A 16,190-nucleotide genomic window follows, 5' to 3' on the forward strand; every position below is an offset into this window, starting at 1 on the left:
ACAGGGATGCTCTCCTCTGGTATAACCTTATAAAAATATCCCATGCTCTTTTTATTGGGATAGGAAGAAGGGTGGGGTTGTGGTTTTCTTTTGTTGTTGCTATTGTTGGGGGGTGGGGGGTTGTTTGGCTGTTTTTTGTTGGTTTTGTGGGGTTGTTGTTGGTTTCATTGTTGTTTTTTTGTTTGTTTTTTTAATAGAAAAGTACTTCCAGCTGCGTCGTGCCTCTGTTTTACCTGCTGGCCATAGGATCAGCAAATCTGCATCGGTCTCACCGACTTCTCACGAGGCCCGGCAGTTCCATCCCGACCGCATCCCGCAGCGCATCTACACACACACACACACACACACACACACACCCCGCCACGCACGCTCCGTTCCCAGCTCCCGTCTGCCCCCACCTGCACTTTCCTCTCCCCCCCCCACCCCCCCACCCCCCCCCCCTTTTCCCACCCGGAGAGCAGTGACCGGGCCGCGGGGAGGACCCGGCGGGGGCAGCCCCGCTCCCCCCGCACCGTGGGGCCGCCCGACCCGGGCGCCGTTCCTGCGCGCACCCGCGAGGTGTCACCCCTGCCCCGGCAACGGGAACCGCACCGGGAACAGCCCCGGACACAGCCCGTGCCCCGGGAACGGCGACGGCAACCGGCCCGGGCACAGCCCCTGGAACCTCCCCGTCCCCGTCCCGGCCCCCCGCTCCCCGGCGCGGGCAGCCGTTCCGCGGACGCCGGTGCCACCCGCACCCGGCAGAGCGTTCGGCAGCCGCTGTTGGAGCGCAACTCGCAGCTGCTGCCCCGGGACTCTCAGCCACGGGGGTTGGAGGAGGAAAAGCAGTGCGGGGCTGGCTCCGCGAGCGCTGGTTCCCAGCACAGAAACAGCCAGAGAGAAAAAAAATAATCAAGAAGCAGCAGCATTAAAAGCACTTCAAAAATCACTTCAGAGCTATCTGGGGGGGCTCCACAAACTGATAACACCAAACTAGTTTTCTTCACTGCAGTAAAGAAAATTTTGACTCCCTTTGTTTCTGATTTTATGCTCTGTTTAGATTTCCCAAATAACGACCTATAATGAATACCAAAAATGTCCCATCCAATATATTTCTATAATAAATATTTTCCCCATTCTGCATTACACAAGTCCAGTAAGCAGCACCCTTCCAATTAGGCATTTTTCCTTTAGCAGAATTAAAATTTTGGCAGCACGGCCCCAGATAGGCACCGATACATCAGCCGTGCTGGTGCTGAGGTGTCAGTAGCAATAGAACAGAAAGGAAGTGTCCAGGGAAGAGAGCGGCTGAAGCGCCGTTCCCACATGACACGAGCACGCTGCCAGACAGCTTCGTTCTGGCCCAGCAAGAAGGAGCAGGCAGCTACTGCTGTCCCTGCATGCACAAGACTATGAGGCCTCGGTGATGAGGAGCACTGAGCTCCATCCTGCTGCAGGAGCCTTCAGGAACTGGGAAAGGATGCAGCTTCTACAAGCAACATTATTATTCATCACCATGTCGGGCATGGCAAGGCTTTTTCTTCCTTCTCATCTATTATTTTCTTTTTTTTATGCAATGCAATTGGAGCAGCACATTCCGAATCTTTATTTAGATGAATAATCAAAGCAGCAGGCTCTCCGTGGTTTGAAGGGTATGTAGATCAAAGTCCTCCTGTCTTCTCAGCGCTCAGCACTTTTGTTTCCTGGTGCTGACCCCCAGGTCAGGCAGTGCCATCACACACGTGCCCCGTGGTTGCTCAGTCCTCTTCTGCTTGCTCCTGACACTTCACTGGTCACAGCATCAAACACACCGAGCGGGACATCAGCCATCTGTGAGCACCCTCAGGGTACAGAAACTAAGCGACAGCCGTGGAAGCAGGGTGGTGGGCCTTGATGTCTCAACCCCAGCTGGGGTTTTAGGCTGGTTTTGCTTCTACCACTCCTTCCTTTTCCTCTTATTCCTCAAGCTCTTCTGGCCTCCAAAGCATTGCGCTTTTTTCCCCCCTCATTAAAAGACACAAAGTGCTCAAAGCCATCCTGTCTAGTCCACGCTGTTGGTGGAAAGAGGTTGCCTTCAAAAGCTTTCTAAAGACAGCAGTGCACTGCCAGCACATGGTGTGGTCTGGGGTAGGAGGAGTTTAAACCATTAAAAAAAACCCCACCAAACCAAAACCAAAACACCCACCCACTCATACTGAACAGGTCCCACAGCTGACAGCTGGCTAGCAAGCACAACCATGCCCACTGAGCAAAGGGTAAGTAGGCTGTAAAGTCAGCCTTACTGGTTTCAGTGGAAGTATGCTGGGAGTTTGCGGCAGGAAGAAATGGTGGGAGATGCCAGCAGAAGCCCCGAGCAGCTCAGTGCTCCTGGCAGATAGGAATCCTGAAGCGCAGTTTGAACACAGCAATGGGCTTTGAGCGGAGGTCAATTTGTTTGTTGTTCCATTCAGCTCTGATAAACAGCAAAAGAAACATCTAAAATTCAGATCTTCTGTGGTGTTTGGGGATGTGTGTGTGTTTGATTTTGTTATTTTTTTTCCCCAGTAAAATGCCTCAATGTTAATAACACACAAGTATATAGAAAAAAGTGGATGATAGGAGTCTGTGTGACTGGAATTGCACTGGGCAGAAGCCATTTGGAACAAAATGAAAGTCTGACATATCAAGTGTTCTCATTACAGAAGGAAAATAAAGATAGAAGTGAAAATCCCCCCTGCACACAAAGGGGATTTGTGTGCATTGTTGGGGGAGCAGCTGCAGTTACTGCCTCATGCCTGGGGTTTCCAACAGTGACAGAAAAGGATCAGGAGAACGATTGCGAAGGAAAGCAAGGGAAGAGAGATTAGCAAGGCATTACTAGCCAGGGACCCAGCAAGATTGCTGAAGTACTTCAGGTGGGGTGGATGAAGGAGAAATGGAGCAATTCAAATTGTCTTAGGCATTGCAAACTTAACTGTTCCCTAAAACCAACTTTCTGGAGACCAATTCCCTCATTAATTGAGCATTATTATCTAATTGTCTACTCTGTATCTTCCACAGTTTACTTTGCAGCTAGTATCTCCTTTTAAAACACCAGAATATTTAAAATAAAGTCTACCCATTGATGAAATTCCACATTTATGCCCACTCCTGCAAAAAGCTTTATCTGTGGTTTGGGTACAACACGAGCTTCCACAAGTCCGTTCATTGGCTTCACTGGAACTACCTCCCTGACCAGTACAGACCAGGACGTAAAAATATTTCCTGGTCTTGGGCTTTAACCTTCCTGCCTGCCTCCCACAGCCACTTTCTTTGGTAAGAGACCAAGATGCTCTGCATTGCTCTGTGCGCCCCCTCAGCTCACTGTTGCTGTGACAGAAACTCAAGCTCCCCATTTAGTTTGAATTGCAATGTCTGGACTGAATGACACCAGTACGTGCCCCTTTCCTCCCCCCAGCCCCTGGCAGCAGGGGAGTCACACAGCCAGGCTTCCTTTCACCCATCTCCATTCAGTGCACCTAAGGAAATAAATAACTGACCATCCTCCTGCCTCCTGAGGTGCCCAGCACCTCCTGACCAGGTGAGGAGGGACACGCTGCCGCATAGCGGCACCCTTGCACGGGCACCCCTCCTCCCCAGGGCATCAGCCCTGGCCTCTTCTCCATCAGGCTGGAGCTGCTCAGCAGTTGCAATTTGAGTTAAGATGGACAAAAAATATTGCAATACACCCATATCAATTAATTGTCAACAGCTCACCTCTCACTGCATCTGTTATGGGTCACCAGTTCTCCCACTTGTCTCAGTTACGTTGGGCACCAGTTGTCATAGTCAGAGTCCAGCTCAGTTGGCCTCACACAGGGCACCAATTGTTGCAACACAAACAAGCTATCAAGCTGCAACAAAGCTTTTGCCATCAGTCAGATTCTACTGCCCACACTGTCTCTCCTGCCTCCAGAAGTCAGACCACACTACTCCCCCTCCCACCATCCTCAGGGCTATTTAACCACTTAGCGGAATGAGCTACAGCTGCACATCATCCATGTCAATCAACCCGCTGCCTCTGCGGCAAGGCCACAGCTGCAAGTTATCAATGCTGATCAGCCCACTGCCTTCATGCCTCTACACTCAGCCACCTCTCACCACCCCCCGTGAGCCTGCCCTGGTCACATACGATATTCATTTGCTGTTTACCAATGTCAGCTTGGACACTGGGGCTAGGTTTGTTTAGGAGGGAAGAAAGGAAAGGTGAGATGCTCCAGGTGTCCATTACTCTTTTGGCAGGTTCATGCTCCTGCGCATAGAGCCCGGGGGGTCCCAGGAGGAGTGGGACCCTGGCTTTACGGAGAGACTCGGGGAACAGTTTAACCAAAGCTCCAACCTCACTAACAGCCACTCCGTGACCCGCTGCCACACGCGGCATGCCAGGCTAGCTTTTGAACGGCTGCTTAACCTGGCTGCCACAATCAAGGTTTTGTGAAGAGAGGGGCTGATGCGCAGAGGAGCTTCAGGAAGGACTTTAGGTGTTTAAAAATGCCTCGGTGGGGTTTTGTCTGAGTCCCCACCGCTATGTCAAAGAGATGGGAGTTTGGGGCAGCAGTGGCTGGAGGAGGAGCGGGGAGCTGGTGGGAGCAGGGAACGGGTGGATAAGGGGCACCCATCTTCTGCATATGCCTCAGCCCCAGCCCTAGCACTGGCCTGCCTCTCCTGCAATGCTTTCCCCTTTTTTCTCTTGCAATTTCCTTCCATTCTAGACAGATAAAACAGAGGAGGTAAGCGTGAAGAGCATTAGAGGGCACCGCAGGAACGCGCGGGAGGGATCAATGGAGCAAGGATCAGAGGAACAAAGGAAAAGTACTGGAAAAAATGGAGAATCTTAAAAAAAAGATTTTACTGGGGGTGAAGGGGGGAGAAGAAAGAGAGTCTAAAAGAAGAAAAGATGAGCTGTATAAAGAATAGTGCATCAGAAAAGATAAGCTCAAAAAAGGTCATAGATTCCAGGTTATACATTCCTCTCAACAAAAATGTAAAAAAGTAAGTCACAGTAAATATGCCATTGCCACACATCTTTTAAAAAGGAAAGGAGGAAAGGAATAAAGAGGTGGATAGAAAAGCTACATGCATAACGAAATGCCTCATCTATGTGATACATGTGTGAAGGAAGGAGCCGTGAGGTTAAGAGGAAGGGTGGTAAATAGTAACTCTTTCAAAAGCTGACATCTGCGATGAATCTAATGAGAGATTTCAAAATCTAGTCAAATCAAAAAGAGAGCCAATGAAGGTGACTGCAGCAGAATATATTTTGGGAATGAAGAAAAAGTACAATAAAAATTGTGCAAATGCCACTAACAAGGTAACATTTACAAATGTGTCTTAATATTGTTTGATATTTACTGTCCATGTCCACACTTGTAAATAAGGACTATCATCTAGCATTTGAGCAGGTTCTCAGAGTTTATTGTCGCGACAATTTCTCTGAACAATTTACACATACAGATCCCTTATGGCACATAGGGATAATGGCACTCACTCTCATTCATGCTTTTGTGTTAAAGAATCAGGCCAGCAGAATCCTCACTCTCACCCACACATATAGATACTCGCAGGTAAAAGGACTACAAGGATTTCACAGATTAGAATCAAAAAGGAAACCAACCTCAGGAAAAGAGAAAGATGGCTGAAAAACAAGGATGCTACTCAATGGAAAACTGAAGATGCCTCACTGGCCCAAGAAGAGTCAGATATTCACGCAGGGGAGCAACCATCTACATTTCATCGCAAAGGATCTGGGCATCACCGTGCCACCTAAGCTGGCACAGTTCAGTAGTGGCCATCCACTGGCGAAAGGGCGAGCCCCATAGCTGTGGGTACGGGCAGCAGTACAATAGTAATCCTCAGCTCTCCTCCTGTAAACCTGGGTGGGAGCCCTGCAGCCTGCTCTGGGCACTGTCCTCCGAGAAAGCTGTAACACCCCCCAGCCCGGGGGAGAGCCGTGAAGCCACTCAATGCTTCAGGAAACACCAGTAAGAAAGCCAAAGGAGGTTGTAGCATCGCAATGGCCATTTACGTTTTTGAGCAAAAAGGTAGGCGACATTTCATTATAGCGATTACAGCAGCCTAGTCAAAAATAAAGCGGTAAATTGAATCAAAGATGTAGTTTAGATATTAGGAAAAAAACATAGTAGTGGCAGAGATAATGACCGTCTGGACAAACTCTGCAGCCCTCAAGCTGATGTCTGTACAAAAAAAACCCCAACTATTTATTTGTACACACGTCACTTGAGGACTCCACAGCCTGGAAGAGCATGAGGAGGGGGAGCCTGGCCTCAGAGATCATCCTCTCTTCTCTGCCGCTTTGATATTGGGACTTCAGCCTATCTGCAATGCACAGCAGACAAAAACATTAATCTGTTCAGCACCGTCAGATCAAAAGGCAGATTGTTATAATTCACGACCACTTGGTAACGTGATTAAATGAATTGTGGACACAATGTGTTCAAAGAAATTGTCAATCATCTCCCTTGAACATCTTGGGATTAAAACCTTATTTTATATATGTCCCTATAGCTATCAACTTTCTTTTAGCAAAATTACTGTGTTTTATGCACCTAAGTTAATAGGTCCAGTGTTAGTTCTATGCACAACATCTCCAGCTAGCAGGGACATTAAAACTACGTTAATTTTAAAATCTAAATTCAAATAACTGTTAATCACTTGGCAGAAAGCTAAATAACTGGAAGAGCCACAAATAAATTACTGGTCATTCCTGGCTTCTCATTCTAGTTACCTAAAAAAAACAGCTTTCCTTCACTTTAGTTGTCAGCTTTGGCTTCTCTCTCTCTCTTTTTTAAAACAAACAAATAAATAAATGCTTTCCTATATGTCTTATTTTCTGGAACTGGCTTTTGACCTTCTATTTGTTATATCTCAGGGGACTATTTGCCATTTAGGTTTCAAGATTTCAAATGATACTAGAGGAGCAATATTTGGTATGAATTGCTTTCTAGCTGAAAAAAAAAAGGCATTGTTTGGTTTTAAAGACCCAGCCACAGCTGATCTCATCTGATTTTGGAGGTTTTTGATTCCAGCTCTGCACAGGTCATGGCCCACAGGCTGGCAATCCACCAGCTGCATTCAGCCTCCCTTGCTCATAATTACTCAGTTTCCCAGTTCTCCTCCCTTGTTGGTTCTGTTCTGGTCACCACAATTAATTCCCATTTCTTACTCCTGTGTTCACCTTCTGTTCATTAATTTTTGGCCAGTCTCCACTACTGTTTCAACTCAGCATTTTGCAGTTTCTGTTAGAGAAATTCTCTGCTTATTAGGCCTTTTTCCTTCCTCTTTGGTTTTTTTAGGGTTGAAGGACAGTTTTTAATTGCACCTTCCAGAAGAATGGGTGAATATTTTGCTGTTGTCAGGTAGGTGCCAGGGAAACTCCCGTCTCTCCCACCAGCCGTTTTCCTTCACAGGCTGGTTTGGGTGCACAAAACCATCTCAAGGGTGCAGCAGTACCAGCAATCCCTTCTCTTCCCTGTAGGCTTAAGAGCTGTTTTATCACAAGGATGCACGAGGAAAGGCACTGTCTGATGAACTCCATCTCTCAGATGGAAGTTCCCAGCTCCAAGTGGTTACTTTAACGACTATTACAATTAATATCCCCCAAACAGAGCATGTTTTCTGCTTCCTGGGCAGAGCCAGGAGGCACTGGTTGGTGGCTCTTCCCCAGCAGACACGAGATGCTGTCCCTTCAGATTGGGTTTCTCTCTCCGTCCTTTTTTCCTCAGCAAACTTGCGGCCTCCCTGAAATTTGCAACTCGTATATCATTGCATAACCAAAGTCATCCTTCAGCTGTCTGGTGATTGTACAAACATGCCTTAATCTGAGTTAATCTTAATTCTTGGAAACGGATCTTCATAGAATTTTGGAAGTAAACATTTAGCTTTTCTCTGGGGGTGGGGGGTGGGGGGGCGGAGTAAAAAGAAGCTTGTGCCTACTTGTACTTTCCAGACCCAGTATTGTATCCCTGGCAGATGGTAGTGATCAGGTCAAAAGATTGCAGACAAACCCTGCAAAAATCAGCTGGTTGTAGGACAGATTTTGTTTAGGCCAGATTCACTCAAGTGGAACAGTGGAGTTGCATCAGTTGAAACTAAGCTCAAATGAAACCTTAATAGAGCTCCTTGACTGTTTTGAAATCCTTATTAGTAATGCATATTTTTGCTTTACAGACATTGTGCTAAATCCTGTGCAAATACAGGGGAAGACAGCTACTCAATAGAGATTTCATATTTATTGAAAGGAAAGAACTAGAATAAGTACAAAATGGGTTCGGGAATACAAATGCTGCACATCCTTTTATTGGCCAGTTGGTGTTGCAAACCAATTTGCAGAAAAAAAACCCCAAAACATTTCTTAAGTAAAGTTGCAAGAAATACCTAATGCATGAATTTGAACTATCCGTTATTTGAAGGGAGTGATTCTTCAAAGCAGACACTGGTATCTAATCAGTTAACTCCTAAGGCAAAGCAGGCAATATACCAGCTGATGCAATTGGTGGCAGCAGGAGTTTGGAAATAAATATCTCTATTTGGCACTGAGAAGTGAAACAGAGCTCAAATTTCTGTGGATTGCCTGGCCCCAAGTTCATGCCTCAGAGCTCGCATTTCTGTGGTAAAGGAAAATTAAATCTCAGGGTTTAAGATCTGGGGTTCAGTGTGGCTGTTTATTAAAATTCATCCGGCCTCCCTAGACTGCGAATATTTTGAGTTGACCTAGATGGAGCTCTCGATAAAATCAAGCTCTCATGGGGCATTTACAGTGTTTTCTGATAAAAGCTTAGTTGAACTGTGCTAACAAAAACTGAGACACTTGAAAGCAGTGATTATCATCCTCGCTAGGAACCAGAAACACAGTGGCATGTGGAAACAAAGAACAAACAAAAATCCCAAACCTTCAGAAACCACAACTGAGCCATCCGCGGTGATTTATAATGCAGATTGTCCCGGGTTCATTCAGCCTGCCTCTTTAGAGATGCTGCCGTCAGGGCTACAGCAGGCTCCTGACAGAGCCAGGGGAGAAGCCAGCGCTCCCGGCAGCCGGCAGCTCAGCACCATCCTGCCCGCAGCTGCTCCCTGCGGGAGCCCTGGCCCTAGCGGCAACAGCTCAGGTGGGTACCCGTGTTTAATGAGATGACTCCAGCATTAACGCATTCAGATGTATTGTCTGATCGTGTCTATGACTGTCCTGCTTTGGGGGGGTGTGGGGGGGTGTGGGGGGATGCGCATTATTAGGTTTGGTAGTCCCTTTGAAACAAGATTCCCGTTTCTCGGTCTCGGCCCCAGGTCAGTATGGCAGATGGTGCTGGAGCTGGCTGTCCTGAGCCTGTCCTGGGCGTAGCTAAAGGGGCTTGTTTGTCCTATGCACCCTACCATGCCCTGGAGGTGTCAGCGTTTTGTCTGTTGACTTAATTCCCATCTTTGCTTTTCTACTCGGAGATTCTGTATCCTTACATCACCTCTATCAGCCCAAAGTGCTGTTTCTCAGGCCAAACAGCGAGTTCTGGTTCTGGCTCAGCCTAGCTTGAGAAGCTCCGTATCTGCTGTCTCACAGTCAACACCTACACGCTCTCTTAAACCTGTCAGTAGGTTGCTGTGTGAGTAACCTCAGCAGTCGACACATAACGGCACACCTGAATAGAGCCCTTGAATGAAAATGACAGCCTCCTGCATTCCTACCCACCGCTTGCTCTACAGACAGCATCCTTAGTGCTCCCAAACCGCTGCCTTTTCAGCTTAAAATGTTGCACTGGGTCACAAGCAACAGCAAGGAGAGAGAAACACTGTCCTTCCTACGTAGCGTGTCTGCAGTATATACATCTGTGCTTCCAGCCAGCTTAGGTCATGGCCATTTCTAAGGAAATTCAGTTCAATCCATGCGGTCTCAGGCAGCGACAGGATCGCTGCGCAGGCTGCACTATTACAGAACGGGTCTAGCTTAAAGAAAGGTTTGCTTATGTGATGATGAGCAAGCTGGAAAGGTCTCTCTGCTGCTAGCTTGATAAAAAGAAAAGAAAAAGTAAATGATTATCAGTAAAGTGTGTTTGATTAGGTGTCACTGAGAGAAAGAAAATGCCATCTCATGTCACTTTTTAGAAAGCACAAGGTGTGTAACTTTTGGGGATGATTTTGCTCTTGGCTAATCTTCAGATTCAATATTAAAATCTCAAACTTCCCAAAGGAAAGAGATTCTGCATCTTTTAATGAAAGATAAAACAACAATATAAACATACACAAATTTACAGAGAAAGGATCAACTTTAATACATCTGGAGTAAAAGGTGTTCTTTTTTAAATATGGTATAAAAATAAATGCAAGAAACATTAACAGAGAATATACAGACAACAGACAAAGACACAGGCTTTCTTTCTCAATGTGAATACATCAGTGAAATGAAACCTTCTGTGCTAATTTATTGTGCAATAAATGTGATGCCATATGTATATTTATTAATATATGCATTTTTTACATTTCTTCCAGTTTTTGATTGACGTATTTTTTTTAATAAACTGTGCCTAGCAGAAGCTTTTTTTTCACTGTACTTGAGCTTGCAGAAAATAAAAAGACACAGATCCAGCTTGATATGAAGGAGGAAGTGAGCAGACAGTTTTCGAAATGGAGGCATCGAAAGGCTAGAGAGTCCCTCGGAGTCTGTAATGCCTTAGTATACACAAAAGAAAACAAGTCAGGTCCTTGCTCATGCAACATCTTGTTCTACTGTCCTCTGAGTCAGGCAATCAGTGAGCTACAAAGTATGTATAATGATTTGAGTCTGCTTCCATGCTACAAGGTGATCCTTTTAGTAGGACTGCACTAGACTGGTTAACCTCTTTGATGTGAGCGATTTCCCCTGAGGAAAAGATAAAAACAAAAAACAAAAACAGAAAACAGAGGCATGATCACGGCAAACCTGTTCATCAGCAACCACTTAGCGTTGCCACATCACTGTCAAATAACTAGGGGCACCAACTGGAGTCTGTCAAATCTTAAATCACAGGAAGCCCTTACACTTAAACACCTACACTGCCAGCCAGCCAGATTGTTTCACAGAATAAGCCAGCAAATTTAAAGGCCATTTTTGAATGAGATTGGGTTTGGCTGAGGAGAAGCTAATGCTGAGGGGTTTGCTGTCAGTCATACCCAGAACTCAAAGAAGGCTACTACAAGCGAGAGTGCCTTGTGCTACGAAGAAGAACGTGCAAACTGTGACAGTACAGAAGAGAAAAAGCTGCTTTATAGTTAAGGTAAGAAGCTAAGAGGCAGATTGCACATAGGCGGGAAAGCTGCTTTTGCATCGACGCAGCTACGGGTTTGCTGAGACCATGTTTACTGTTTGTAAGGAACATTGGACGGGTCTGTTACATGAGACTGCATAACACTGCTTTGAAGGTGTTTGGATTTCCATGTTGTTGTTTTCCCCATCATTCCTCCTGCTGCAAGGATGCGATTTCAGTTCCTTTAGCAAGTTCTTTTAATAAGGTGTAATAACTGTCCCACAAGAGTTAGAGCTACGGCGTGAAAAGGCTGGTGTAGGGTATGTCACCACGGTATATTTCAGGCAGATTTGAGCTTTATCTGAGCCAGACAAAAGCCGTGAAGCCACATAACAGGAATTAGCTTTCCCAGGGCCACATAAAAGGAGTTAGCCCTCCTAGGGCCATCCTACCATGGCTCAGATCCAACAGAGGCAGAGCTGGCACAGCAAGCTTACATCACTCCTCAAAATACCACAGGCATACCCTGGTAAATGTAACACAAATAGATCATAAAACATTAAATAGAAGGTGGCTCTGTCTAACTCTCCAGTTAGATATTTAGTATTCACATTTATTTACATTATTGCATTGCTCTTTTTAAGTGCACAACTCAGAAGAATCATACTGGTTTCAAGGAGTCTGCAGTAAGAAATACTGTAACTATAGAGAGATGCTACATTTTCTGCAGTAAATGGTAAATGAACTTATTCTGCCATATCAATGAGTTGTTAAGTCATCTGCTGTATTATAACTCAGTGGAATTATGCAATTTAACATCTATTGCCATTATCAATTAAATTTATGCTCACAGGGATCTGCAAGTTGGTTTTGAGCATTTGCTCAAATGCAATGTATCAGAGTGGGTCTGCACAAAAGGAAAAATAACGGGTTTATTCTTTGTGCTCCAAAATACAAGTTGAACAAATTATGGTGAATACTTCACCTACAATAGGATTTTGAAGGGAACTCATGGTCTGCACTGTTGGGTTAGACTGCTCATCCATCAGGTTCACCGTATCACTCCTTGCTTCTTTGCAAGGCGAAAAGCATCCTTCCTGGCACGCTGTCTTCCCTGCATCCAACTGTAACTCTGCCGCTTTCTACCTACATTAAATTCACAGCTTCTTGACACTTTTTAAGCCTTAAATTACATTTTCTTCTAATGTAACAGGTAATCTGTTACAGTAAGATATCTTTTCTTTTTAAATAGTCAAGAAAGTCTCAACAGCTGTGTGGCACTGGAATAGAATTTAAAACAGCATGTCCAAAATTCAGTGTTTTGTGAGGCAATTCATGATCATCAGCCTTGGACATATTCTCAGAAAATATTGAGCATATGCTTATCTTTGCTTTTCATTAACTTATTTGTGCTTAATTATACAGGTCTACAGGCTTGGCTACTTTCCATAAATATGTATGAGTTCCCTTTAGTACTGAACTGCATAAACCAGTTAATTAAAACAATTAAACCAGGAGTTCTCTATTAGTTATTAAATCAATTTGCTGAATACCACACTGGAAGGCTGTGCAAGCTCTTGTTGTGGGAAAAAAATCGGTGAAATGTTTTTTTATTCTTATCTGCAACAGCTGTTTATTTAGGAATTGTAAATTTGTAGATGAACCATAACCAGATTCTAGAATCTTGGGAATTAATTGTGGTATCAAATAAATTAGGAAGTTTTGAGCTAAAAGCAGGCCAAAAACTGTTAGTTGATCTGACTTGTATAATCTTATTGCACACATTATTTCAATTCTCTCCTATAGAGCCAGTGAGCTGTCGTGGCAACTTTTCTGTGTTCCACATCACTTGTTCCGTGGATATTGCCTGTCTTTGGGTCATCTTTTTTCTCCTAAGCCCTACAGTGATCAGGATTTCTCTGGGTGGTCCTGCCCCTCCGCCTCCCCTCCCTGCCTTACAGAATATTACACTTCTTAGAGCTACAAAGTCTCCATGTGAACAACAACAAGGTAGGCGCTTTTCCCACGTATTAGAAGTTCTAATTGATCTTATTGTTGGAAAAGTGACATCTTAGAAGATACACCCTCTTAACAGATCTTCTTCCATATTTATTCTGAATCATACGTAGTTCTCTAATTGGGAAAATAAGCTTTTAATACACAGAATCCATAGCAGCCCCAAATACAGAATTACCCCGCCTTCTTATTCAGATCTGCAGGGATTTGTTATTTTCCCATTTACAGAATATTTATTTCAAACTCTGTTCCGGAGTATACTTTACTTTATCTCTGTATGGTAGGGTTTCATAATTATCACTTCTAGGAGATTTCCAGCTTTACAGACTGATGTAAGGATCATCCCTTGTGGGTCATAATTTAAGAGCTGAGCCTAGCTATTCCTTTCAGATACAGTGTTAATAGCATTTCCATGATTTGGGAAACTACATCTAACAGGCCAGTTTTGTTATGAGTCATCATACATAGGAAAATGTTTCCTGCACTAATGAGACTAAAAAAACAATTGGAAGAAAAGTCAGAAGAAGTAGTAGATGTTTGACTGAAGAATGAAAAGGAGATCCTCAATATTTTCAATATATTCTTCCTGTCAACATTTAGAAGAACACAGCCAAATTCTAAACAGCATTAGAATTTTTGGCTGTACTGGTGAACTTTGGACGTATGGATTGAAGCTGTCTAACAATTTTACTAATAATACACAGGCCAAAATGAAACCCTGTGCACATACCTGACCAGGGAGTCGGAGTAGGAGGAGGCAGTGCAGCAGCTGGAGCAAACAAGCACATCTAAGAATATTAAATCAATTGGCCTCTGTGTTCAATCCCTGCCTTAATGTATTAACTGTTTAATACAGAGTTGTCCTTCCAACTGTACTTTTAGAGAACTTAGGGGGAAAATTACAAAACCATGTGCAGACATCCGAGCTGCTAAATACAAACGTGCTGACTGACCTGTTTATGCGGCATGACACTAACACCTCAATAAGGCAAACAAGCCAGCAACAACCTCAGTACACGTGTGGCTTATACAAAATCATTATCAAATTTTTATAGGGGCTGGAGCTGAAACATATGGTAGAGGAAGATTAAATCTTTTCCTTTTAGAAGACTAATTCTCTAACTTTCTGCTAAGCAGCCTCAGTCGCTCCTTTCTCATGTTTGTTGCCCGTGCAGATGCTACTCCCCAGGTCTGATACCAGTAGAACTAGAAATGAGAACTCCATGCATCTGCCCAGGAAACAGAAACAGTGTGAACCCCACTGAGAGCAAAATGAGACACAGAGTGAGAATCGACCTTCCTTGCTCTCACTGTTCCCCATCTGCTCATGTGCGACACACCTGCCGCACGCCAGCAGCTCGGCCAGCACCAGCAGCTCCATGGCAGTGTACCACACACAGAGCCGGGACGTAAGCAGCTCCTGAAGAAGCACATCTGGAGAGGCACAGGAGCAGAAACATTAAGTCCCTTTCCAAGATTAGGCAGCCTTTGCTCCTCTAGCCCAGGGGAGCTGCTTTAGCCCCGCTCAGGGGGTCAGGACTCTGCTTCGATCTCCACAGCAGCAAAAGATGCTGCTGTCAGCCACTGCTGCAGGTGTATTTCTCTTTCAGACATGCGAGGAAGGGGAGGCAGTTAGCATTTACTGGATTTGAGGCATGAGTTGTCAGCACAGCTGCAGCGCTAAGTGGTTGCATGTGCAGGAAAATTCTTCTGCCTGTGGTGGGGATTTGCAGTGCTCTGTTCATTTCTTGTTAGGGCCGTACCGGTTCCTGGTGTGGTCCATAGGTGGGAGGCAGCTGCTGAGCGACTGCGTTCCTGCTTTGGCTCGTTCCAAATCAGGGGACACTCATGAATTCTTTCTCCTTTCATACTAATCTTTACATTTACCGATAAGCTGCTCTCATTTGTGATTAACCTACGAACTCTTGCCAGATAGGGTAGTTTGAACTTGAATAACCATGTGAAGTGTGAGGTAACACATAAGATTTTCTGAGACACCGATGCAGTAGACAAGTATTTTTTAGTATGTTTGTCCTAGCCCTGAAACCTCAAGTTTATATACCTCTCTGCAGTTCTCATTCCTGCAAGTAGCTTAAGACTCAGGTAAATGTTTGTCAGGACAGGACAAGGAGGCTAGCCCTCACTGGCATGTCCTAGAGATGCTGGTTTTGATTTTCCTCGTTAGCCTGGGCATCATTCTGGAAAAAAAAAAACAAAAACAACCAAACAAAAAACAAAAAAACAAAACCCAAAACCAGATTTTTGGACTAATTATTAGTCCAAATATTTTTTTTTTCAATTATTCCATCGTTTCTTTTTAGTCAACCATCAATAACCTTTCTCTTTCCTGAAATGGAAAAAGCCCTCATTTCTACAAATACTTATTATTTTCATTATTGTTTTGTATTTGTCAAATATGAAGCTTTGTGATTACTTTTTTTCTCTGACTAGCTATTTTTTGGTTTAAATTTTAGGAATAACCTGCAAGTAAATTCAAAAGTCTAATCAGGATTTCTTTGATGACTGTACATTGAACATGAGATCTCACAGTTGATACTGCATTGATGCTCCTTCACAGTGCTATGCTTGAGAAAAGTGGAGCCCTTGGCAGGATTTCAGGGCTAGATGGCCTTTGATCTGTCACAGCAGGGCCTTGCGTACATAAGTTTTACCTGTTCATATAGAAAAAATTCTTGATTAACAGATGAAATTGATATATTATCTTTTTTCTCAATAAAGGGACAGATTTTAACATGACAGGAGATTACAGTGGTTTAAGCATTTAGAAAGTCTATCCCCCACTGGCAAGAACTGAGGAAGCTATCTTTATGAGTTTAATTTCCATCTTTAGACAATAATTTGCTGTCATGTTAAGTGACATTGGACTGAGTCTCCGTGAAAATGTGCTGTGTTCAATGGCCTTCACACTTCACATCTCATGTACAAAAT

At 44.4% G+C, this 16,190-nt stretch overlaps 1 protein-coding gene across 10 annotated transcripts in view; it reads right to left on the reverse strand.

Annotated features, from left to right (window-relative positions):
* RGS7 (regulator of G protein signaling 7) overlaps positions 1-16,190 on the reverse strand; it is a 256,673-nt gene that overhangs the window by 16,417 nt on the left and 224,066 nt on the right. For 5 of the 10 annotated variants that reach the window (XR_013928521.1, XM_080389762.1, XM_080389770.1 and 2 more), the window contains one exon: positions 10,545-10,861. The exons of 2 other annotated variants lie outside the window; for them this stretch is intronic. Coding sequence is in view for 4 of the 8 variants with exons in the window: in XM_080389762.1 (XP_080245888.1) it covers positions 10,811-10,861 (51 nt within the window). In the remaining 4 variants the exon portion in view is untranslated. Of the gene's footprint in view, positions 1-454; positions 10,862-16,190 lie in introns of those variants that run through there. 3 more of the 10 variants (XM_080389765.1, XM_080389761.1, XM_080389767.1) reach the window with 2 other exon arrangements.

Source organism: Falco punctatus (genome assembly GCF_963210335.1).
Source record: "Falco punctatus genome assembly, chromosome: 5".
In the NCBI taxonomy this organism is placed as follows: Eukaryota; Metazoa; Chordata; class Aves; order Falconiformes; family Falconidae; genus Falco; species Falco punctatus.